At 37.9% G+C, this 25691-nt stretch overlaps 2 protein-coding genes across 8 annotated transcripts in view; one reads left to right on the top strand and one right to left on the bottom strand.

Moving 5' to 3' along the window:
• The window catches only part of LRRC8B (leucine rich repeat containing 8 VRAC subunit B), a 29127-nt gene extending 27197 nt beyond the window's left edge, over window positions 1-1930 (bottom strand). The window contains exon 1 of the mRNA XM_063407459.1: window positions 1828-1930. The gene's annotated coding sequence lies outside the window, so the exon portion shown is untranslated. The remainder of the gene's footprint in view (window positions 1-1827) is intronic.
• Window positions 1871-25193, top strand: KYAT3 (kynurenine aminotransferase 3). 7 transcript variants are annotated; one of them, XM_063407460.1, is made up of 14 exons: window positions 1873-2187; window positions 6521-6621; window positions 9765-9823; window positions 11018-11162; window positions 13272-13421; window positions 14611-14697; window positions 16028-16150; window positions 16242-16362; window positions 20277-20353; window positions 21147-21236; window positions 21805-21991; window positions 22996-23069; window positions 23503-23589; window positions 24901-25193. In XM_063407460.1, exons 1-14 carry the CDS (start codon window positions 1932-1934, stop codon window positions 24961-24963), a joined length of 1620 nt encoding a protein of 539 aa, XP_063263530.1. In that variant the 5' UTR covers window positions 1873-1931; the 3' UTR covers window positions 24964-25193. The 7 variants fall into 7 exon arrangements, with proteins under 7 accessions (XP_063263532.1, XP_063263530.1, XP_063263537.1 ...); XM_063407467.1 differs by having other exon boundaries at window positions 1879-2204; XM_063407463.1 differs by lacking the exon at window positions 1873-2187 and adding an exon at window positions 2218-2260.
• The last annotated feature ends 498 nt before the right edge of the window (window positions 25194-25691 follow it).

The raw sequence follows: 25691 nt of genomic DNA, 5'->3' as shown, positions 1-25691 counted from the left end.
TGCAGAAGTTGAACCTCCTATGAGTTTTTCATATTACTTCAGTTGAAATTTAAACCAAAACTGTTGCACCAGAGGCTACAGAATTGTAACTAAAAGAACAGACACTACTGTCTTTGCCACATTAGTTAAACTGCAGTGGATCCTGCTAATTCACATGCTCAAAAGATTCTGTTTCACCAACAAGAGTGACAGTCTTGCAAGAAAGGAAACCTGGATGCCAGTTGGAGCAGACAAGATTCAAAACCTCCTGAATTCTTGACTGTCTTGACTGTCTCTGGCAAACACTGAGCATCACTCAGGGTAAGAACTCAAACAGTGCCCATTTCATCATCTGAGGATGAATCAGGAGAATCTTACCAACACCCCTTCAGCTATCTGTGTCATGGGCCTAGAGCAGACAGGGTGATGCAGAAGCCCAGGAAATATCACAGTTCATGGATTACCCCATGACATCTGCTTTGTACACAAGTCTCTGAAAAATACGTGCATCAATGGAACAAAAGGCCAGTGGTAAGCTAAAGTTTCTTCTTCCCCTTTTTGAAACTCCTCATGACACAGCAGAGGTTGGGATCTGCTGCCCTCCAGTACATGCTTGCAGATGTCCTCTCTGCCAAAGGACTGCATTTTGAGACCACCAGAATTCTCAAGAAGCATTACAAAAAAAGAAGAAATAAAGTGTTAAATTCTTTGTGTGTCTTATTTAGGACCTAAAATAATTGCTGGGACTTGTTTGTTAATTTTGCTGTTTTGTTCTGGCCTTCTCAGAGTATTTCTACATACAAGTAGAGTGTTCTAGTTTATTCTATGAAATTGGTTCTCCTCAATCAGCTCTTACTCTTTCATTTTCTGTGAATATAGACAATGATTATATACAAAAGACAAAAATATGGTAATGATATGCAAATAGTGTATCTATCCCATTTCATATCTGCATTCAGCCCATAATCCTTATCTTTGTAATTCTTACTGACACATCAAAGATCTTTCTAGTATCGACAGTCAAAGAAAACAATGAAGACTTGCTATAGAAAGTATTTTCTCACTGGCTTGTACAGTTCTTTCAAAAATATTTGTCTGTGTTATTGAACATTGGTGAACAACAAATGTATTTGACACAATGTCATGCCAGGCCCTTGTAAAATCTGATTTGTGGGTTCTTATAACTCTGCAGAATCACAATGGGAGTTAGCATAAAAAATTAATTGGACTTGTATGGTCTTTCTCTTAAACAATGATGTACATAGATGCACATGAGATCAATAATGTTGATATTAAGGCAAAGTTTTGTAAAGATTTACAGGAGCAGGAAAAGTAGGCTGCAAAGACATTTCAAATATATATACATATTTCTATATGAATAATCAAATTTGGTGATGATGAGGGTTGATTAAAGGGAACTTTCTCATTTACAAATTGAGTAAGTCTCTGTCCTGATTGTGAAGGGGAACCTTAAAAGTGCAGATTCCATGAGTTTATGGAATACCTTTAGAAATCTGGAAAATCTCAGTCTTTTCTTTATAAGTGGTTAACTTAAGCGTGGGATAATTTTTTACAGTTTTGACGCTTTATTCCCTGCAGAAAGGCCAAAGCCCAAGAAAGGCAACCAGTTAGCCTAGTTTTTCCCAACAGAACGCCAGGTTTTATGATACCTGGGAGATGCTACGTACATGTGTGTGTGTAGCTCCATAACAAGATGTAGTTAAGCATGAAGGAAACAAGAGCATGAAGGAAAAAGCATAATTCAAGTTCTGAAAAAAAAAAAAAAAAAAAAAAAAAAAAAAAAAAAAGAAAAGAAAGAAAGAAAGAAATTCCACCACAGCTTGGTACCTTGGTACCGTTGGTACCGTGGAGAGACATTTCTAAGCCTTGATTCTGCCCCGTCGCAGCACCGCATTGCGCGCAGTCCTCTCGCCCTCAGCAGTTCCTCTCGCATGGCGGGACGGGCTCTGTCCGGCCCCGGGACTGGAGGAACAGGGGGGACGGGCGCTCTCCGGCCCTGGGACTGGAGGAACAAGGAGGGACGGGCGCTCTCCGGCCCTGGGACTGGAGGAACAAGGAGGGACGGGCGCTCTCCGGCCCTGGGACTGGAGGAGCAGGGGGGACGGGCGCTCCCCGCCCCTCAGAGCGGCGGGACGGGCGGCCCCGGCCCCGCCTCGTCGGGAGCGATCGCGGCGGGCGGCGGAGGCGGTGTCGGGGCGGTGAGTGTGAGTGAGTGTGGCGGTGTCGGGGCGGTGAGTGTGAGTGTGGCGGTGTCGGGGCGGTGAGTGTGAGTGAGTGTGGCGGTGGCGGTGGCGGTGGCGGTGGAGGTGGCGCGGAGGCGCTGCCCTCGGGGTCTCTCTGCCGAGCGCCTGAGGGGAGGCGGCTCCCGGCCCGAGCCCGGGGTGGCCGCGCTCTCTGTCCCGCAGAGCGGCCGGGCCGGGCCCGGGAAGGGCGGCGCTGAGCCCCGGGCCTGTGGGTGAGGGCGGGCGGCGCCGCTGCCCGGCAGGTTCCGCCTCCACGGCCCCTGCTGCAGGTCGGAAACACGTGTGGGTGGGAGCGTAAGTGCAACACGGAGTGGCTGAGTGGTAGAGCTGCTCTGCGAGGGGCGAAAAAAGGGAAAAAAACCACAACTTCATCCCATTGCTTAATCCGTATGGCAAAATTCACTTCTCTGCACAGTTTGCTCCAGTCCTCGTAGATTATGGAACAAGAAATGTTAAAATGTTGACTACTATCATACAGCAAGTTTTAAATTCAGTGCCCTTGCCCAGCTTCCCTGAGTACAGTGATTTTAGCAACACTTCTCTTAGCCCAATAAGCCATCTATTGCATATAGATGGTAGGAAAAAAAGTTCTGGAGAGGCCTCCACTGGTAAGATGGCACCTTTTCTATCACCAAGACTTTCATCCTCTCTACAATCAGAAGAGAGTCCTTCAAAGACTTCACAGCATTTAGCTGAGGTGTAACATTTTCCAGGTTTGCATATCCAAAAAATATTAAGCTCAACACAAATATAACAGGGATTATATTTATGACATTATTTATTATGACATTACTGTGGTGGCAGACAGGCTTTCAGTGTTTCTAGTAATGTGTGTCACTGAGGCTCCACAGTAAAATGAGACTACTTGTTACCTCAAAAAAGGGGTCTGACCAAGTGTCTTTCAAGCTCTGTGACACATTTTTTTAGAGGTGGAATAACTGAAGCTCAAAAATGAAGGAACAGTAGCATTTGGCCTTTTGTTTCAAAGGAGTAAAATCAATTAATTACAAAATTGTAACTTTTTATAAAATGCCCCAGAGGTTCAGTAGCATCCCAGCATCAGGGTGCTGTATGACCAGGAGGCTGGGCAGCTGAAGGGAGCAGAAGAGCCTCCAACTCAGAGATTGTGTCTCTGCTGGAACAGTTACAAAGTACAGCATGAACTAAAGGATTGTTAGTACACAGATGGATTCATCTATTTCCCATGACCAAGTCCAGCTGTATCTTTCAGTCTAGTTTAACTAGGAACCTGTGTTCCAACCCAATTAGCAACCACAATGTATCTTCCTACCAGTCCCACTAAAAAACCCTTACTGCACTGACCTTTCTGGTAACCTTGCTTGCTTCTCACTCCCCTAAAATATAGAAAGCTGTCATTTGGAGTAGTCATTTGTTATCCCATTTCCTCTAACATGTTAATTTTCCTGTTTTCTCTATGGATATGCAAGCCTGAGTTCCAGGAGTTCATGAATGCTTCAGAGCATTGAAAATTAGAATGGGACAAAAAGAATTCCTAATTCAATTTCTATGTTTAATAGTTATGACTCTTGGCCAAAATGCTGATGTTTGACTACAAGATTAAAAAAAAAAAACCAAAACATTAATACAACTAAGAAAGAAATTAATACTACCTTTTAATTCCCCCACAAAGATCAGTGCATTTTCTGTATTTGAAGAACCTGACATTGTGTAACTTCCCTGATCTGGAAGAAACTTTATATCCCAATGATAAAAACTTAGTTTAGGATAATATAAACCATCTCACTGATGTGCTTTACACATATTTGGTTGTGCTAAAACACATACTAGGTAATAATTGAGAGTGTATTCATCGTAAAAGTAACAGGAAATAATTCTCTTGAGCCTGTGATATGTCTCAACATGCCATATAAAATTATAGTGGGAATGTGTGTGTTTGGAAAAAAAAGAGTAGGCCTTGGTGGTTTTTTTTGTTTGTTTGTTTGTTTGTTTTTTTAAAGGTCAATGTGTGTGAGAATATCTGGTTGTATTAAGGAGACCTTTCCCCTTAAATCCTGGAGTAGCTTAAGTGGGGATACTCAGAGTTACAGATGAGAAAAGAGGCATTTTTAGAAATAAAAGAAGTTATAAAAGTACTTTATAGAAGGCTTTTTCATTTAATGGCCAGTAGTCTTGTCTCTTGAGTCTGAAACAAAAGCTGTTCAGTTTTCCCTGGAAAGTGTCCCAAAGATAAAAACAGTGGGAGAAGTGTGACATGCCAGTGCCCATTCTTACTGAGGCTGTTCAGCCGTGTCATTCCCATTATGTCCTCATAAAGTTTTTGCAGTTTCTACATTTCTGTGGTATTAAAGGTGGATATAATTTTTCCTTCAGGTATTTTAGACACTTGCAGAGATTGACCACACCACAGTTATACAGGTCTGCTGCTGCCCATGCAACGTGGTGGTTTTGTGTGATTGCCTCATGTCAAATAATGGCTCTGTTCTTCAGTGCACCATGGCACTAATGCTGGAAATGTTCACAACTGTCAGTAGTTTTTCTTATTTGCAAGTTAGTTCTGCATGTAAGGCTTGCACGGTTTTTGCTTAATTGTTCTATTCTCAGTACAAAATGAAACAGGCAAAGATCTGCATGTTTGTCTCTAACCACTGCAAGTGTTCACAGCGGGCTGCAAGAGTTATGCTGTCTTTGGTCTGACCCTGAGGAACAGCACCAAAGTCATGGTTGTGTTTTAAGATAGCATCTGTGTATTACACAAATAGTTTTTGTAATCTTAAACAAGGGGAGAAATAGAGACTTTCATAATCTTTTTGATTTTGCATAGCTATTCTCAAAGATAACCTTGAATATGCGAAGTGGTATTAGTAGAAATCACTTAAAATGGTTTTTTGGGTCTTTTTAAAACACGTGTGTTTCTTCTGTGTCTTTCAGAGTATCTGCTGACTAATGTCAAAGATTTATTTGCTGTTTACTTCCATTAGTCCTCAGACTAGCAGAATTTCTTCTTGTAAATTAACATCAATTGTTTCCTTGCAGATTGCTAAATGCAATGGGATTATGGGGGCGTTTTGAAGGTTTAATTGAGTTAGCCATAACTCAGTACTGGGTGAGAAAGACTGTGATTTCAGAAGTGAGACTGAGTTTGTAGCACTGGAGCAAGAGAAAGGCAAAATCAGCATGCTTTTAAAACTTATGCATTGAGGCATCTTTTATTGGTCTTTTCTATTAGTTAACGAGTGTAAAGGACACTTTCTTGTTGGACCAATAGCATTCTTCTTAATGAAAACATCATATTTTATGGAGCTATTGATTTACCATCTTTCTGTTCACAAAGCTTGCACAGTATCGTTTTAAAAGGCAATAGCATTCCTTTGTTTCTAATAGTGTAGTTTTTCCTTTTTTTGTTCTCTTCCCCTTCTCAGATAGCAAAGTCAGGGGGAAGCAGGAATTTATATACCCTTTAATGAGACTACTGTGGAAAACAAAGTTAATAATTATACTGCTGTGGCTACTGTGTTTCTCACATTAGATTTGTGGGTTACATGTTTCTAACACATTTCAGTCATTGTGGCAATGCAATCTAATACATATATTTTCAAGTACCTTCTGGAAATAGTTGCTTAAAGTACCAGTTCTTTCTTCTTTTTTTGATAGTTATTAATTAACAGGAGACATTTGCTCCAGTCTGTGAATGATCTGTTACTCTACACAAAATGTCTTTTCTAGTTGTTTTCAGCCGTGGGAGATATTTAGTGTTTGCCAAGTCACTGTGACAAAATTTTGTGTAGTTGAAGCTCATAGGCCTGCCTCTCCAGTGTAATTGGTCTCCTTAATTATCCTCATCTCAGTGTACCTGATTTGAAACGCTTGGAAATGGAGACAAGTTTTAAAGATATGTAACTTGTAAAAAATTTGGCTCCTTTTCCATTCTATATTAGCAATTTTTAATAGCATTTTTTATTACAGAAACACATTTTCACAAGATTCTAACAGAGACTTTGAAGCTTGAATAGCATTTAGTCTTAGCTGTTATTCAAGGAAAAGATGATCAGTGTTGTCAAATAAAGGAAACCTTCCTTTGAGATGACACTCAGAAACATTTTTCAGCCTGTCAATTAGAGACTTTCATCCTCTGTGCTTACAACTGTGGCAAGGTAATAATTTAGTAGGGCTTACTAAATTGAAACAAAATCACTGAGGGGAAGAGGAAAGGATCTTATCTTAAAATTGCTTGGTGATGTGTAGGAACTCCTGCCTAGAATCTGTAAGGTTTTTCAGGTCACTTATTTATTATGCAGGCATGTTTCTTGCTTCACGAAACTTCTGCTGCCGTGGCGTTAGAACGTGCCAGCTAAGAACAGATTTGCTTTCCAGATCCATCAAACATTCCACCTCTGCAGTAAGTATTACTTCAGCTCCAGAAAACTCATGCAATGTTTTAGAGATGCACTAATTTTGCAATGTTGCAAATATCTATGCCTTAGCTGTGTTTTATTTCTTGTAAGAAATAAAAATATTTACAGTCAAGCACAAAATAAGGTCTTTGAATTAGTCAAATATTAACCACACTAGCATAACAGAAGTTGGTGATTATTGCTTTGTGTATCCTTTTCAGTCTTTAAAGTCACATCTAGCACATATCACACCAGAAAGATTGCCTAGCTTTTAGAGAGAGCTTGAGATACAGGAGACAGGTTCAATCTCAGCTTTATCACAGGCTTTTGGTAAGAAAATTTGTTTTAATCTGTTTTCCTTTAATAATATGAGAGAAATATTGCTTCTTGATGCTGCAATAACAAGGGGTCTGTAAGTACCTTAAACTTAATTTGATATAGAATCTTCTCAATTTCCCAGTTTAACTGCTTATAAGATTGTGTAACATTGTAAGTCTTCCAGTTATGTTGAGAGAAAACAGCTTTGCAGCATGGCAGGCAGCTGGAGGTGACACTCTGCATTCAATATAGAACACTGGAATGTAAATTGTGTTCCCAGTTCAACAAATTGGGTCAACTAAGGCACATGACAGAGCCTTCAAAACAGATGCTTGAATCATTATACTGGAAAGTTGTAACATATTTTGCCCATATGAGAAGTTTCTTCTACTGTGCAGGCGACTTTGTAGGTCAGCTTTTGCCTGTGTCAGTTTTTCATATGCTGTGTGTATTTCTATTCTATTTAATTGAGTATTCACATTAAATGTCCTCAAATACTGGTTGTTTTGATTTTTGTTTTAATTTTAAATTTTCTTAAGCTCTTGGCTTAAGTTGTATCTCTTGACAGTGTATTTTACTATTTATTTATGTACCATATCAGAGTGTTTGCTTCCAACTTACTGACATTCAATTTCATTACAAGTTTCTCTGAATTTAGAAAAAAGATAAATACAACCAGCACCTGGCTTTCTAGCAGGTGCTTCCCTTGTTAGAAAGTGTTAGGGAAAGTAGGAGGTCAGTTAGAGCTTGATGAAGACCTGGCTCTCCTGCTTAACACCCATCTCTGACTCCTGGAAATTCTAGCCCTGCAGCTAGAAATGGATTGGAGATTGTCAGGTGATGACATAACTGGGCTGAAAGAAAAAAGAGTCTTAAGATTTGTCATGACGTTCTGGAAAAAAAGAACACCAACGAAGGTTTCATTTTAAAAACTCAGTTAATTAGTTGGCTTCCCCAAAGTAGTAAGATTGACCTGAACCCCATTGTAATCTGAATCTTTGAAAACCTGAAAACTACTGCAAGTCCTGCTATTTTGTTTTAAAATTAGTTCCAAGACATAAGAAAGAAAGAAATAGAAAGACTGGAATTGATAAATATTTAAACTTATGTAGTATGGAACAGTAAGGTGAAGGCATATTTTATTGTCAATACATTTTTAGCTAGGGAAGGTTACTCAGTGCAGTTAAGATTTACATTATAGTTACTTATAAAAGTCCTGCAGTTGATAAGCCTTTAGCTTTTAGCAAATTGAAACAATTTAGGGAGAGGCAATGTATGGAACAAATTTACTCATGGCAGCATACAGAATTCTCACTGTTAATTAGCAAGATTCAAGGTGAGTCTTATTCCTTCCTCTACAAGAAGTAATCTAGCGTGTAAAAAAATACGTGTGTGTGGCTTAGTGTAAGTATTACCTGTGTTGTTTGTGTTTTTAAACTACAGCCAAACATTAATAATATTTACCAGAACACACACTGTAAAATTGCATTAATCTTCTAAACAATATGTGAGTTTTTAAATAATTGCAATACAGATTACCTAGTCAGGACTCTCTCTTAACTCCCTCTTGTTCTGTGTTAAGAAATCTGATTTGACCCATCTAGTTTTCTTAAAGGTTTTCTTCCTGAGGACAACTAAAAGGTGTTCTGTGTTTGATTCCTCTGGCATTTGAGTCACACAGATGAGGTCAGAATCAGATCTGCTGAGAATACACAGGAGCAGAGAAGATTCTGTTTAATTTCATAGCTTCCCATTCTTCACATCACAGCATATGGGGTGGCTTCATTGCTGTCAGGTTGAGTGCCAGCATGGCCCTGCTGCAGACGGTGTCTCCTAGGAGTCATTTCTGTGGGTCCAGCGTTGAAACTGGAGTGCAATGGTAATGCAGGCATTTTCATCTCAGAGCATGCTGGCTAGAATATGGTTTTTGAATCTTTCTGATAATAACAATAGCTGGCAGTGGTAAGAGCAACTGGAAATCTGTAGCTTGACTCAAAGAAACAGGAGTGGCTGGAGTGCTGAGGGACTATGTAATTTCTAAGTTATTTTTTTCCTGGTATCATGCTAGTTTGCAAAGATAGATATGAACTTGCACCTTTCTTGTTTGCACATAGAAATAAATTTGAGTTTCTTTTTCCTCACTTGCTTTCTATTTTTAGCTTAAAAAATCACAACTATCAGTAGGTTTTTCTCTGCCTCCATATAGAGTAGTCATTACAAACCTATTTTACAGAGTTTTCCAATACCTTAATTTAAGGTCTGAATATAGAGAAAAAACATATTCTGATGTGGTTTTACTGTGCTCTAAGGTAGATACTTTAAATATTGAAGAATCTGAATGAAAATAGAAAATGTCCTTGCTATTTCTTCTTAACCATCAATTTAACAAACAAAATCACATTGCAAATGCATATTTTCCAAACTGGATTGAGCAGGAATTGGATTAGAAATAGCATTGTCTTTAATCTGTTAGCATATTGCAGAAAAGAAAAAGAAAGTATGTACACTGATTTTTTTCTTTTAAGGTCATCTTTTAAAGCTCTTGTGCTAACTTATACTCCTCCTCCATCCTTGCTGAAAGTTTAGTGGATTTAGATAATGATGAATTAAGAATTTCTGATGTTTTTGTGTATTTTCTTGTTAGTCTGAATTCAAGCTATTATGGAAGCTTTAATGAAAGAACATGTCTATTATTTTGTGTAACCACCGAATTCAGCTGGCAGTGGTATATATGAGAAAGCATGAATGAGGGTTTTCATGCAGAATCCAACAATATCATACTTTGTCTTTCTTAACAAAACCCTTCTGTCTGTATATTTTGATCTTGCAGACAATGCCCTTCAGACACAAAAATACAAGACGAATTGAAGGCCTTGATAGCAATGTGTGGTAAGTAAGAGGAAAATATCTGCAGATTTCAGAAAATGTCCTTGGCTGATATATAGTGTCTTTCCAAAAAGATAATTACTGTCAATAATAAGGTACATGGCAGTTGCTATCTCTGCTGGAATATATTTGCCACCTGTTTAAAAGCAGTGAATTAAACTCAATTAAAGGTATGATTAATTGTTATTTTTGAGCTTTAAATATTAGGCTTGGGCTTCTTTTCATCTATTAAACCAGGTAAGACAAGTATAACTCATGGGCATGGTAGTATAGCTGATTTTCAAACTTAAATGTTAATTCTCTTGAGTAATGCATTTCAATTATACCTGATTTGTGTTTCCCAAACAAGAAGATTTTTTTAAAAGCCATTATACTTGTTTTATACTTTAGCTCATTATTTTTAATACATCTTTCTCTAGGTATTAAATTGGTCTTAAAGCAATATTGCCATCACTGATAAATATGGAATTTTCTTGAATAGTGAAAAGACTATTTTGGGCTTAACTTAGTTATATGGATGAGTTGCAGTAGGTGTGTGTACATACACAAAAGATATTTTGATTATTCAGCCTCAAGCTAATTTTTAGCAATTTGTATTCATTTTTGACAGAACTGTGATGCTGTGTGGGGAGGATTATGGTGGGGGAAGGTTTGTTTGGTTTTTAAATCTTTTTAACATTTCTATAGGGAGGAAAGGGTTAAATGTAAAGCTGACCTGTGAAGGGAGGAAGGAAAAATTGTTCAAGGATTCTGGAGGCTACTAGGAAATAGGCAGCCTGAAACAGTCTGTTGCCTAAAATGACTTAAAAAATTATAGCACTCTGAGGTAACTGGGTAGTTTAAATGACACCTTCAGTTGACTGAATTTAACCTTTAAGACATTTAATGTGCCTGGTATTCAGTTTCTGCCTATATCCACAGTAACTGTGTGTTTGTGTATCTGCACATCTGACCACACTTCTGGCAGAAAAGTTATTCTGTGGATGCAGAACATCAACCTTTTCTTGGTTGTCCTCTCACTCTTGTGGTCACTTACATTATTTCAGCTCTCAATTCTCCATGTGAGCATTCTACTTAAACCTGTTCCCACTGCTGTAAATTTGGTAAACTGAAATATTTTTGTTTTGCCTTCTATTGCTAATGAATAAAAAGATAATTTTATCTGATATGTTAACTTTAGGATGTTTTCCCTTCCAGGGTTGAATTTACGAAAGTGGCAGCAGATCCCTCAATTGTTAATCTTGGTCAAGGCCTTCCTGATATATCCCCTCCCAGCTATGTTAAAGAAGAGCTGGCAAAGGTGGCAGCAGTGGACAGACTGAACCAGTACACCCGAGGCTTTGTAAGTATTGTGGAATTCCAGGACCCAGGTTCAGTGGAAAATGTGCCACAGGGAAAAGATTGACTGTAAATAATTTATCTATAGATCATAGTCTTATGTCCCAAATTAAGTTGATCTAGTAGCCTTATCTGTTACTAATGAACTGCCTCTGTGCAGGCTGCTTCAAGGCAGAATCCTTCAGCAAGAGCAAAATGGTAGAGCAGGTCTAGGGTAGATTGTCTCTGAGGAGTCGATTCAGTTTAAAGAGTCTAGGTTATACATTTACCTCTGACTTTGGTCAGTGGGAACATGAATCAGACAGAGCAATGGCAGAATGAGAAAGAAATACTTGATACCACTTGGGACAGCACCTCTAGGATCAAGAAGAAATTCACCCACAGAACTCGGTAGGTTTCAGTGGAGACTAGGAAGGGATGAAATCAGGAAGTTTTTGCCCCTGGTATATATTCATTACCCATTCTGTAAGCTGGCTTGTAGAGTTTCTGTCTTGAGCTGGGTGTGAATATGTGGCATTTACCATTGTCCAAGGCAGGGTATTCCAGGGGACTATTACTGTTTAGTATGACCCTTCCTTGTTTGGTTTGTCTTCTGTTTTGTGATAAAGACAAACTGTATTGCCCAAATGGGAATCATGTGCCAGGACTGCTACAAGACCCTAAGGAGTCTCTCAAGTACAGTGGACAAGGTCACAGAGAACCCAGGCTGCAGCCTTGTCTGGCTGCTGTACTGTAACAGACTTTACCAGAAGAAGAAGGTTAACTCTACCTCAAGCTGAAACCATGCCAAGCCTAACTTCTCACAAATATTCGCAGACTGATTCTGTAAAACTATTTGCAAATCAAGCATAAATATTATTTTCTTAATGCATGCAATTATTCATGCATAAATTATTATTTATTTCTGTCACTTTGTTCTTTGTATCCAAATGGTTTGATAATTCCCATGATAATTATGGATATTGACAGATATATTGCAGATAGTAATTTAAGAGGAAGTTTTACTAATATTCCTATCTTCAATCTTTGTACTTCATCTACAGAATTCTACACTTCTAAGGTTTTTGAGCACAAGTCTTTGTGGTAGCACGTGTGGGAGGGGTGAGAATGAGTGATGTCCATCCATCTGATAATTGAGCCCTTGTCTCAGCTGAACTCAGAGCTCTCAATGACTACAGGACCACAGAGTGGCCTGATGTGGCTTGGGTGCTGCAGCATTCCTGTCTTGCTGATTGACTCATGGCAAGAAATGGCTGTCATGTGAATCAGCAATGATTTGTAAGCCTTAATTTATGGTAATGTTTCTGTTTACAGAAGGATTCATGATTTAATGCCTTGTGTGTGAGATATAATGTTCAATATTTGAGAGGATTTTTTTTACGTAGTTGCATTTTCTCAAGGAGCTGTTTTCTATTTCTACCAGGTATCCCGAAAGAAAAATATTTTAAAAGTAGGAATCCTGCAGTTTACCTGAATAAACAGAATTGTGCTTTCTTATAAGCTTCCATGATCTTTGTTGCGTGTTCGTTTTCTTTTTCTTTGCACATTTTGAGAAGAGTATGTTAACTGCCGTGTCCCTGGAGGGGACACAAATGGTGAACGGTACTCTGAGATTTGGGATGTGACTATATGAATAAATATTTTGATCACAAGTGTTATTTATCATCAATATATAAATACAATCAAAAGATTTTCCTTGCACCAAATACTTTTAGTTGAAAGATAAGGAAGGAAACAGAAGGAGCTGAAAGAGACTCAAAAGGTGAGGGTGAATTGGTGTCACAGTATTCCCTTCTCTCCCGTCTCTTGTCCTAGCTCTGCTATTGGCTATCTGGGCCTACTCCAAGATATGACAATATGAAAGAAATTAAAAAGCATCATATAGAAACAGAATTTCCAAATAGATACAAATAAATTGAAAACACTTTTCTTTCCTAGTGTGCAAAAAGTTTAAACCTTGCTACCTGTTAACAGCCATTAACACTGGGGGCTAATGTTCTATTTTTCTATTTCAAAATGCAATAGTTTGATACATGTGGAAAAAAGCCCAAACACAGGCTTTATACATTGTCAGGAACACTCCAATCAGTTACTTTTTTTTTGTTTTGAACAGGGACATCCATCACTGGTGAAAGCCTTGTCTCAAGTCTATGAGAAGGTTTGTGGAAGAAAGATTGATCCTCTCACAGACATCCTGGTGACTGTAGGAGCTTATGGATCTCTCTTCAGTACAATACAGGCACTAATTGAAGAGGGAGATGAAGTAAGTTTTTACTGGAAATATTCACGTACACTTGCAGACATAAGAATCTTTCTCTTTTTATTTGTCTACTTCTAAATATAACTTAATGTCGGGACTTCTTTCTGTCCCCGTTGGTTTGATTTTTTTACAGTTGTACATCTGACATGGTTTCAGGAGCCGTGATTAGGAGACTATTCTTTGGATGTCTTCCTATCACTCATCAACTTACAAACACCTTTTTTCACACTTAGGATATCTGAGGCAGTTTCTTTATCACTGCTACTGTTAGGTGACAATACACACTGACTTCTTATTTGAGAAAACTTGTGGGCTGTTGTCTGCAACAGACAGCTAAGGGTGGCACAAAGAATTGTTGGTGTTTGGGTAACCATTGTGTGTCAGGTTCTGTTTTGGGCCATTGCATGGTGGCAGCACAGGTAGCAGAAAAGTAAGTTTACTGGACTTGCAGTGATGACTCAGCTCTTCACTATTGCTGATGTCTGCCTTTTTGACAATGATATTAAAAGTCATTTTACAGGAATATTTCTATCCATAGTGGACATGTATTTTGCTTCCAGTTTTTTATTTGTATCACTTGTATATTCTGTGCTCATCTTGCTTTTCTGTTGCTCTGATAGTCTTTTCTGTTTGGAATAGTTCTATTAACCTTTACTTTTGGTGAGGTTTTTGGTTTTTTTTTTTTTCCTTATTGTCTAGCCTCTGTGCAGTTTTTCTTGAGTTTTCCCTCTTTCTTGACTTGAGAAATTTTATCTGATAAAATTTGAGGACTTCACTGTTCTTTTGAGATCTGTAGATATTTAGAAATCTTGGAATTTCGTGGGCATAATTAGAGCAGCTCTGCTGTGGTTCAGTTATTTGCCATTGCAATTTCCCACCTTTGCATCTTTGCCTTGCACCTTCAAATCTGTGTGTAGGACTCAAACATTCTTCTTATTATAACTCAATAGTTCTGATGTGATAACTATAGAAAAACAGCCTGTGTTTGTCAAAAATGAGTAGTGCTTATCATACCTAGCCTGAGGGCATTATTGTGTTGTGCTCTAAAAGGAGGAATATTCTGCAATGTTATAACATTAACCCTGGAGTGCCAGAAACATGATCAAGTTATGGCACCAAGGCAAATGTAGAAATATGATGGTATCATGCATGGTCAACTCTTTTTTTCTGATACTGATGCTTGTCATTTCAGGTAATAATAATAGAGCCATTTTATGACTGTTATGAGCCAATGGTAAAGATGGCGGGTGCAAAGCCTGTTTTTATCCCACTAAGATGTGTGAGTAACTTTAAAAAAATTACTAATTATATGAAGTTTCTCATCCGTATTTTGATTAACACCTATATGATGTTTTCTGTATTGTTTTTCATAGTATCAAATTACATAAAAATGAGATAGATTGCTATAGTGCGAGTCTGAGAATGGTAATCCAAAAGGGATAGAATATTTTATCAATGTTGGAGAAGGTGCAATGTTTCTTATTTACTTTAATTTGTGCATTCTGGAAGCTGATTAAAACTGCTTTCTTCAGTTTCAGTGCAAATTATGGAAGAGGGATGCACATATCAGTGCAATTTCTCTGTCACTTGGTTTTCAAAAGATTTGGTTCCTGATCCCTGCAGCAATTCCTACGATAGAATACAGTCTCTTTTCTAAAATATGCTTGCTAAATAAGGACTGATCACGAAGTAGACACATTTGCTATACGTACAGGAGTTACTGTTTCCTTTATTGTTAAATAGGCAATGGGTTAAATGTCAGACTGGTACTGCTGGCATTATGCCCACAGTTGCAAGGATTGTTGTGTATGCCAGCTGTGCCTTGTGCATGGGAAGGGCTGAGGGGCTCTTTGGGCAGGACTGCTGCCGGACACTGTGAAATCAGAACAACACACGGTGACTAAACCTCCAGGACTGCAGTGGGAGTAGGTGAGGCTGTTCCTCTGGATGCCCCTTCTAGGGATGTTTCCAATGACAGGGCACCTCCAAGGATTTTCTGTTTCACACCCTTGTTTTTGGTCTGGCCCTCTCCCAGTCTCTGCAGGTGTCAGAAGGGTATGTGGCCATGCTCTGTATTCTCTGTACCAACTGGCCAAAACTTCTTCACCATTTATAATACCTCAGGGATACTTGTATTCAGTAGTATATAAACTCCAGAGACTCAGCAGTGCAGATTTTGAACTCTTTGGCCATTTTCATTAGTTCAAGGAGGAGGAAAAGACCTTGAATCCCCAGTGGTGATCAGGCTTTTCAGTCAAGCAAGCACACACTTGCTCTACTGTCTGGCAAGGCTGTAACCTGTCCTGCCATGGGACTGGGCTTTCTGCATTGCACACTGTAATACCAGCATGTGTGCAACAAGATCCTGGAAACCAATTCCTGCAGGGGCTTTAAGACAGACAGTGGTCAGGAGAGGACATCCACTGACGTGATAGCTTACCTGTTCCTAGAACTATTTTCTCTCAGGTGAGCAAGACAGATTGGATATGTTGTCACATACAGTTATGAAAGGGTTTGAGGGTGATAAGTTGAGCAGCTGTCTTTAGACTGCAACATGTATTAAAGTCATGTATAAATTTATTCTGGTGTGTTTTTTGGTTTTTTTTTAGAAAAATGATGGAAACTCTGCATCTAGTTCTGATTGGGTCTTAGATCCTGCTGAACTTGCAAATAAATTTAATTCCAAAACAAAAGCAATTATTCTGAATACCCCACACAACCCGATAGGCAAGGTAAGAGTCCTGCTTTAACACCCCTTTAATTTCAAAGAATGCCTTAAATACTGCGATTAATGGATTTTCCTTTACTTTTTCTGTATCCCAGGTTTTTACCCGAGAAGAGCTTCAAGTGATAGCTGATCTGTGTATTAAACATGACACCCTGTGCATCAGTGATGAGGTGTACGAATGGCTGGTGTATAAAGGGAATAAACACATTAAAATAGGTACTGATTTTTTGTGGCATCTTAGAAGTGATTGTGGAATGATGCTGTGAACTTGCCTCCCAAGGATAATGCTTGCTGGAAGAAGCTCAAACCTCAAGCCTTGAAGTTTTGCCATGTTTAGACTCCAAGGAAGAGAGCCCCTCTCTTTTTAAAAAAGTATTTTAAAGAATAATTTCCACATAGAATTTCCAAAGCTCTTAAGTGACTTTGGAGCAAATATCCATAGAAACCAGTGGGACTGATGCTTGGAATGTTATGATCATATGAATTTGCCATTCTTATTCAGTTACTTTGTTGGCCATGACAAGTATAGCTGCTGTTACTATATGTGTGTTAGACAGTGCTTTGCCAAAGAACTAACAGAAGGAACAGGAATTAGAACTTCCTTCTCAAAGCTTTACAGAGATAATCAATGAGGGAAATGGACAATGAAGAACACAATTATTTTTGCTCCACTGATTATAAAAACTAAAAAATAGTATAAAGGTCATTGTGGAGATAGTGCATGAGCACTGCCCTCCAAAGGACGGAGACAGGGTTAAATACTGGACATTGAATTCAGTGAAGTAAGTCCTGCAAGTGCAGTATGAAAGCCTGTTAAATCTTCAGGTAGTGTTGCTACAGGGGTAAAGCACCATTGCAAGAACAAACCACAAGAACAAACAATGATACCAGGTTCCTGATCCTCTTGTTTCACTTGACCCAAGTTTCACTGAAGTTAGTGGAATCACTCCCACTGCCTCAGAATAATTTAACCTAGTGCAGGTTACTGAACTCCTTTGCCAGTTCTATAACGCTACAGCTATGTACTTCTGTGAAAGTTTCTAGTCTGATGGCCTTGGGTTAGCTCTGCTGATGTATTTGAAAAATCCAAAACTTCCTTCTCATATGTACAGATATTTTGTTTCCAATGCATCTTGCATGAACTACCTGTTCTGATGTACTTATCGTTGTATTGAAGGCACATTTCAGTTGTGTGCAATAGAGCCATATAGTTACAATTAAACAAATGAAATCAAGACACTTAAGTATAAATTAGACATGAAAAGACTTACCTTTTTTCCCTGGCTCTGCCACTGCTTGAATGCTGAATAACTTTGCTTCTAGGCTTCAATTTCATATTTGTAGAGTGACAATAAAATCCATTGGTGGGGGCTACACCATTGTGAAAATGGAATCTTATGAGTAATAGAAAGAAAATGATATCTAAATAGCCTTGCAATACTTGTTAGCTCAGCTGCACAGTTGCTGATCATCCAGCTGCAGTACGCTGATTGTATTGGCCGTGCACAGGCTGTGAGTCTGTTTGAGGGTGACGTAATTCCATGGCTGCTGTGTTTGACTGGATAGTGATACTGTCTCAAAGACGTTCAGACATGGAAGAGGGAGAACATTTTGGGTACATTAACATGATAGTAATCTGAGTCACTGCATCCTAACAGTTACCTAACAGTAACTGATCGTGTGTCCCAGTTGCAAAGCAAAGTCAGTTGGATTAGAGATTTCTGTGTGGGCTTAGCAGGTGTTTCATGGCCTTAGGATTTCATGCAAGGCTGTCTTCAGAATCAAAATCTCTGTGTGTGGTGTAAGGTAATCCCTTTTCCTTTTCAACAGTAGCAGGTCCAAACTCATTGTCAGCTACACTTCATCTTATGGACAGGTGGTGAACTCTTAACATGTAGTAACTCCATTGCCATCAGCATCTTAATGCTTCAAACCAAAACAGTTCCAGCTGAACAAAGGGCATTCTGTAATTTAGTGTAAAATGTAAAAATACTATATAAAGAAAATGCAAATCAAAACCCAGAAAGTTAGTCAACTAGGTTTAGGTACAGATTCTCTAACAGATCCCAAAATATTTTCTTTTAGCTTTAGTGTTAAAAGTACTCTAGAACTTTCAGGGTAACACCATAAACAATAACATTATTTCAGTGAAAGAAACAGGCTCTGCTCTTTTTTCACTTGTTTCTCATATTCCTTATTACTTTTAAGTTTACAAAAATAATACAATAAAAATTAGTATGTTTTTTCCCTATTTATAAACTCTTATGTTTCCACAATAACCTCTACATAATATGTCCAATGCAGTGACATATTTTTTTGTGGGAGATACAAAATGGATATTGCATCAATTTACAGGATCCAAGAGTTGCTCCTTGATACAATTTAGTAGGGGTTGCTAGCCACAGATCATAAAATTAGCACAGTCTTTGTGCTGTCACTGAAGCAGTTTTCTGTAGCATAGAACACTTTATCATGTTTCCCATCATCTGACTTCTGTAAAAACGTGGACTTCCTCTGCATAATGAGTAGGGTTGCACTGACAGATTTAGAGATTGCACCTCATAACTGAGGATTCTCAACAAGCCGCTATACAAGCTGAGTACCATCCCAGGTAACAGGCTTATTATATGTTAGTTTGCACTTTATTAGTTTTTAAATTGTAGTCAGACTTGGTTATGGTGTCATATGATGTCATATATGGTTGTCAAGTGGCATGGGGAAATTTCCTTCTCTATGTAGAACTTGTTTGTAAAAGCAATGGAGCAGCTTCTTTCCCTGTGCCCGTGTACTGCTGCTATTGTTTGAAATGCTGTCACGTTCTGTCTCCAAGGTTGAATTCCTGTGACTGTGTGGCAAAACAGGCTTGCTAGAGGCCATTAGCTTTGAAAGCAAATTTTTTTTGCTGTTTGGGTGCCTCTAGGAAGTGATGTGTACTCTTGGCCTAGCTTGGTAGAAGATAACATCAGATAACATCTGTTCAAACTTTTTCTTTTCAAGGTCACATAATTGAGTATGGGTAGGCTAGTAGGGAAAATCAGTTTCTTTCATGCTGTTTGGTTTCTCTTCTGGTAAGTTTTCAAAAAATTGCAGTACATATTTTCAAATAACTGAAAGACTTATACCATGTCTAATGAGCATAACTGACGCAAAAACATCCTTGTGAAATTCAGGGCTTTAATTTGGAAAATCTTTGTTCATTGGTCTCGCTAGAGAGGGAATTTAACAACTGACAGATTCATTGGTAATGGTTCCAGTATACAAATGAGGTGAAAACACATGTTGGTGACTACTGTAATTGCAACCTTGTCTGACTTTGTGTCTCAGACTTGAGTGTGTCTGGATTTCACTGTAACTCCTAAAATGAATTAATCTAGAGTCCAAGCAGAGCTTTGCAGAAGGTGTATAGAGAAAAAAATTTGCAGACTACAGGAAGAGACCTTTGCTCTGTCATCTCCTTGGAAAGGAAACAAAGTATTTTGGTCTCCTATCAGATACAACTGCAAAGATAGGCCACTCTGAGTGCCTTAATCCTTGCAGACATTTTAGCTAACTGCTGTTGTCAGTCAGTCTCAGGCCTGTTCAAAATGTACAATACAGCATAATTTATTTAGTCACTCTGCTGGTTTTCTGGTGTTCTGTTGCTTGGTTCTAGGTTAGAAATCTTGGTATTTATTTTCTTTTTCCGAGATGTCCGAGACAGCCAGTGACACTGAACTGGACAATTCCTGTAAAGTGAGTTGCAGTGCCTGAGTTAATGGTGTGCATAGTACTATTACCAGGCATCAGAAATAACCTGTCCTGGAGTGAATGGGTAGCCTTAGATCATATTTTTCTTATGGATAATTGTGCATTTTTGCTGAGATAACTTACATTTAGTTTTCAAACTGTACCTCTTATTTTCTGTCTCTTCTTTCTCCTTTCATTAATCCTTACATTCTTTTCATGCTAAAAAGCACTGGCCCATATATCCTTTCTCATTTGTTACAATTGCTATAATTTTAGAATATTCTCATTGTTTGTTTAAGATGCTGCAATGAACATACAGCTCTGAGATAGGGGCAGTGCAGTTCTTCAAACTACATGGAGTACCTGAGTGCCCTGTACCAAATTAATTTTATTTTATGTTACAGCTATGTTGCCAGGTATGTGGGAAAGAACAATAACTATAGGAAGTGCTGGGAAAACATACAGTGTAACTGGCTGGAAGGTAAGAAGAATCAATATAAATGAGTTCAGTTATATAAATAACAGAGTCTGTTCATTACTCTAAAAACGCCTCTGTTTTTATGACCTGTGTTTTGAAAGTTTCTGGCAACTCTTCATGTCTCCAAAATGTGACAATATCATTCAGTTGGAGAAATTACCTATCTTTAACACCCATGTCTTAATTATCTTCTTGTCTCTTAATTGATAAACTCCTGTGAGCATAACTTACAGAAAAACCCACCACAGTAAGATTTGTTCAAAATCAGTAAAGATTCTTGGAGAAAGCATGGATATTATGATATTTTAGCTTCCCAGTTTTCCTATCTTGACTTTTAAATATGATTCAGAAAGTGAAAAAAAAAATTGGCTACTAAATTCTTCTTCATCACCTGTGTTCAAACTGATCCTCAGCATATATGATTCAGTAGTGAGCTTTTGTTTTACATTCAAACTGACTTTGACACAGGAGCTTAAGAGATGGAAAGGTTCTAAACCGATTAGAAATAGCATTCCTAATAAATGTTCAGTTTGATTTCTAACCCTTTTTATATGAAGAGTTAGAAGTTTGCTCAGCATCCTATGAGAGATAGGGATAAGGGAAACTATAATTGTTCTCTCTACCATTTTTTAAAGGAATAGACCAAGGTTTGTGTAAACCATATTTTTCTTAATAATTTATCAAAACAAATTCCTAAAATAGGAAAAACTCAAAACATTGGCTAATCTTTAGTATTTGTTGTCTTTCAGTAACACCACTGCCATAAGTATAATATATGCACGCTTTCCTCCTTTAGCTTGGTTGGTCCATTGGTCCTGAGCACCTGATTAAGCATTTGCAAGTTGTTCACCAAAATACACTATATACTTGCCCAACTCCATTACAGGTAGGTACAGATGGGACAAAGGAGATTGTTTTCTGGTGTAAGAAAGCTGCTGGCCTCATGTAATAAAACAACAATTACAACAATGAATTTTTACTTGTCAAAATACATATTTTAGGGTGTAAAAAGAAGCAACAAATTTGATCAGCTCACCAGATATATATAAAAAAAAATCGGTCTTGCAGATTCTTTCATCTTTCACCTACAAACTATTTCTTGTGTAAAGATGGCAATCTTAATGGTTTCCTAGCAAATATAAATGAAAGTTCTGTCTACTAGTGTCTAGTATGGTGCATTATTATCAAACAATTAAATTGAACTTCAGGTTGTAAACCCTTGTGTCGAGGACTCTTACTTCTGTATATGTTTAGTGCCTAGCAAAAGATTGGATGTTTCGGGTGTTGCCACAGCACAAAGTAACAAAGAGATTACAGATGTAGCTTGGGTAATTTGTGTGGTGATTTGGTTAATAAGGGCCGGATTGAACAAAAATCCCCATGATTTCAGCAGGAAGTGTGAGTGTCTGTGGGTTTGCTGGGTGTTAATGAGTGCTTTGGACTTGTGTTTCCAGGAGGCTCTGGCACAAGCATTCTGGATAGACTCCAGGCGCATGGAGGACCCCGACTGCTACTTCTACTCCCTGTCGCGAGAGCTGGAGAGCAAGCGTGACCGCATGGCTCAGCTGCTGAAGGAGGCTGGACTAAAGCCTGTCATTCCAGATGGAGGATACTTTATGATTGTTGATGTTTCCACACTAAGTCAGTATAAAGTTTATTAAAGAGCGTGTGGGAAGTAAATTTGGCTAATCAGAAAATGCAGCTTTCATTTTAAACTATATTCTCATGTCATATAGACACATATGTGTGCATAACGTCAGGAGTACTAACTGGGATTGAAATTTTAAGTTTTAGCTTAGTTGGTAAAGTAGATTTAATGAGTTTCAGCAAAGCATTAGTGATCCTAACTTGTTGTCCGTGTTATGCAAAGCTTTTACGAGTTTTTAGAGAGGATAAAGGAAGTAGATAAACATTCCTATTTTCCAAATGTCTATGATTATGAAAATGTTTGAGAGCCAAGCACCTGGAAAATATCCTGAGTTCATACCATTTGTATTTTCCTCTTTCTGGTCTTTTTTTTTTGTTGTTGTTCTTTGTTTTTCCTAATCTGACATCACACCCTAAAGGCTCTTTGAAGCATTCTGATTTCTAAACACTGTAAAATGCTACCAAAATTTACAGACCTTTTGAAAATTCAGGTTATGGTAGCTTCAGAGGAAGAATTCCCACAGGGGAAGGGGTTTTTTAGTTCCACATTTTTTCACTAACTGGTCTAAATGGCATTTGTCATTCAGACAGAAATATTTAAACACAGAAGGATATCACAGTTTAATTATATGTCAGGAAGTTTTAGGTACCCCAGTTTCACAGATGAAAAAGCTGCATTTTCAAGGATTATTGCTGTCCATGCAATAAATGCACTCTTCAGTACCCTCCATAGCCCTGATCCCTCAATAGCCCAGACTTCAGGACTTCTTGGAGTATTACATGGCTTTCTTCCAAGCTACATCTGAATTTTCTTTGAATGGAAAGCTCAGATCAGAAGGGAAAGGTTCAATCTGTTGGCCTATTTTCCTTCTTACAATATAATGTTAAAATTCTATATTAAAATATATATCTTCATTCTTAAGTATTAACTGTAATAAAATGCTGTTAATGAATGCCTTCCTATTGGCAATCTTACAACATATTTGTTTTACATTTAGATGTGGATCTCTCTGATGTAGATGAGAAACAGCCTTATGATTATAAATTTGTCAAATGGATGATAGCATCTAAGGTAAGGTGTCTTAGTCATACTCTAGTTTTAGAAATGCTTTTCTATTGAAAGCAACAGCAGTGCAACTGTAGTTATTAAATAATGTAGTAGAGATGTTCCATTCAAAATATTATTTGGTTTTGCTGATAATGGTGTGACTAAAATATTGCCAAGTATGTTGAAAACATACACTGTAGATTTCTGCTACATCCCAGCATTTTTCTTTCAGCATGCTTAAGTGTTAGTTGTACAAAAGCACCTTTGAGATATTTTACCTAAGAAAAGTAATTTGAATTTAGTAAAGCCTAGCTAGTGCATACAGAACTGAACCTTGTCTTTCCCTCATGTGTTGGGAGGGAGAATTCTAGAAACAGAATAGTAAAATCATCATGCTTAAACCAGATTTTTTATATACATTTAAATAAGCAAATGCTGTTTCTGTTTTATGTTTCAGAAGCTGTCAGCAATTCCTCTTTCAGCATTCTGTGGTCCTGAGACAAAGAAACAGTTTGAAAAATACATACGTTTTTGCTTCATTAAGGTAAACTTGTGTCCTGAAAATCAATGCAGTACAGGAATCTGCAACAGACTGACTGTTACATTTTTCCCAGGGTCTCTTGTATTGAAAGCTTTTAAGAACATGAAGCTAGTTTGGTGTAAAATTCAGCACAAAGATTCTTCAATTGTCTTTTTGCTGAGGGACTTTACACCATCACTGTGGGTGGCGTGGCTAAGAAGGGCAACTTGCAGAAAATAACTGGATGGGTAGAGCTTTTAAACTTTTTGTATTGATTTTTAAAAACATTCTTGCCAGTGGTAACAGTGAAAATTATTGAGAAAGGTAAGCTATCAGTGAATGTCATACCCATAATGCAGAGCAGAGAATAACTGTAAAGCAGAGTGTGCCCCATGCCCATTCAGTGTCCAACAGCAAAAACAGTGAAGAGGTCACCTTCAAACTTAGCTCGCTTGCCTGAGAATACACAGAGTTTCACATGACCTCCAAATTACAAAAGAAAACATGTTTTTTTGTGACTTGGCTGATTTTTGCCATTTTGTGAGCACCTTCTTTGCATATATTCTTCTTCCTGTTAAGTCTGTTCTTGAAAGGCTGGAAGAGTTTGGGGACCAGTGTGTAAAATTTGAGAAGCCCAAAGCCCTAAGATGTTTCCCAATTGTTCTATAACAGAGTCAGCATAATGGAACATGTGCAAATCCTGAACTGTTCTGTGGAAAGATCAGAGCCCCAGCCTGAAACAGGAATGAAGGGGAGTTTCTCCTTGTGTTATTTCTTTTGATGAGCTGTAAAATCTTATGGTATAAACTGAGCCAGTAAGAACAGGATGATATTACTGGTTGTACCTGTGGCTGATAAACAGCACTAATCCTTTCAAGTTAGACTGCCTTTATGACTCACCAGGCTGGAGCCAAGCTACACAGTTTGGAGGGATTATGTTTAACTAGTTCACAGCATAACATGGTTGCAAGGAGACTAAAAAATCCCAACTGTATTCACAGGGATTAGGAAAGTGTCTCCAAACCAAAGCTGCTAAATTACATCACTGCGTTAATGGCATGAATTTATGTAAGAATTGTTTTCATTAAATGGGATAATATGAATGCTGAGATGACATCTTTCAAATATATCTAATAAATATTTTCAAAGAATCAGCATTGAATTCTTTGTATAGTCCAGATTTGTACCTAATAACTGTCAATGAAAAACTGTCTGAAAAGATATTTACAGGATGCAGCTGAAACAACCAAATACTGATTTGAGATGTTCTAATCATGACTGGCTCTTTTCAGGAACTCCATACCTGCAGTAATAGTGTTGTTCCTTGTTTTGCAGAAAGACAGCACACTAGATGCAGCTGAAGTGATCCTGAAGAACTGGAATAAACAGACAGGCTGATTTTTCCTATTAACTCTTCCATATGGTATAACTATCTAATAATAGGCGTTTTAAATTAGAAATCTAAGAAGAAAATTACTTAATACAGAACTGAACTAATATGACATTGTAAATAACTTTTTCCTGCTACCTGCTGAGGAGTTAAAACAATGATTTACTGAAATATGTGTAAAGCAACTCAGAGGTTATTTTCACTCTTTTAAAAATAAATTGCTTTTCTCTTAAAGAAACCCCAATGAGAAAAATTTTTTTTACTGAAAGATTTGTTGGACTCTGTGTAAAATAAAGAAATGATATAGGCATATTAAAGCTTACAAGTAAAAAGGGGGAGGCGTTTTTGGTATGAGATAGTACGGGAACTAGAGAGAGACTTAGAAACATCTTAGTTTGTGAAACCTGCAGTAGAGGAAGATTAAGACCCATGGCTCATATTCGATAATTGCAGTGACTTTCTACATACCTGCCTACCTACTCTGCAGAAATTGCATCAGTTTAAGTAGAGTGAAAAGTGCTAAGTAACATAATTACTATTTTATTTCCCACAAAGTCATGTTTGGTGTTCTGAAAGTATTCAGTATACAATTATAAATGTGGCATCTAGAATAGGAATTTTAGGAATTAAATAGACATATTTACTTATGTCTACCTTGTATTTATTACATGGATGAATCTACAAAGCAAAATATAGAAGACTTTGCTTTAGAGGCTCCTTTACAATCAGATGTACA

The sequence above is a fragment of the Prinia subflava genome, chromosome 10 (genome assembly GCF_021018805.1).
Source record: "Prinia subflava isolate CZ2003 ecotype Zambia chromosome 10, Cam_Psub_1.2, whole genome shotgun sequence".
Classification (NCBI taxonomy): domain Eukaryota; kingdom Metazoa; phylum Chordata; class Aves; order Passeriformes; family Cisticolidae; genus Prinia; species Prinia subflava.
This window is presented reverse-complemented; position numbering and strand designations above follow the sequence as displayed.

Excerpts from the sequence above, each read along its gene's own strand:
- KYAT3 (XM_063407460.1), top strand. The coding sequence starts at position 1,932 with ATGGCGGGACGGGCTCTGTCCGGCCCCGGGACTGGAGGAACAGGGGGG. Across the intron at positions 14,698-16,027 it reads TTTTTATCCCACTAAGATGT|AAAAATGATGGAAACTCTGC; the intron begins GTGAGTAACTTT and ends GTTTTTTTTTAG. Across the intron at positions 20,354-21,146 it reads ACAGTGTAACTGGCTGGAAG|CTTGGTTGGTCCATTGGTCC; the intron begins GTAAGAAGAATC and ends TTCCTCCTTTAG.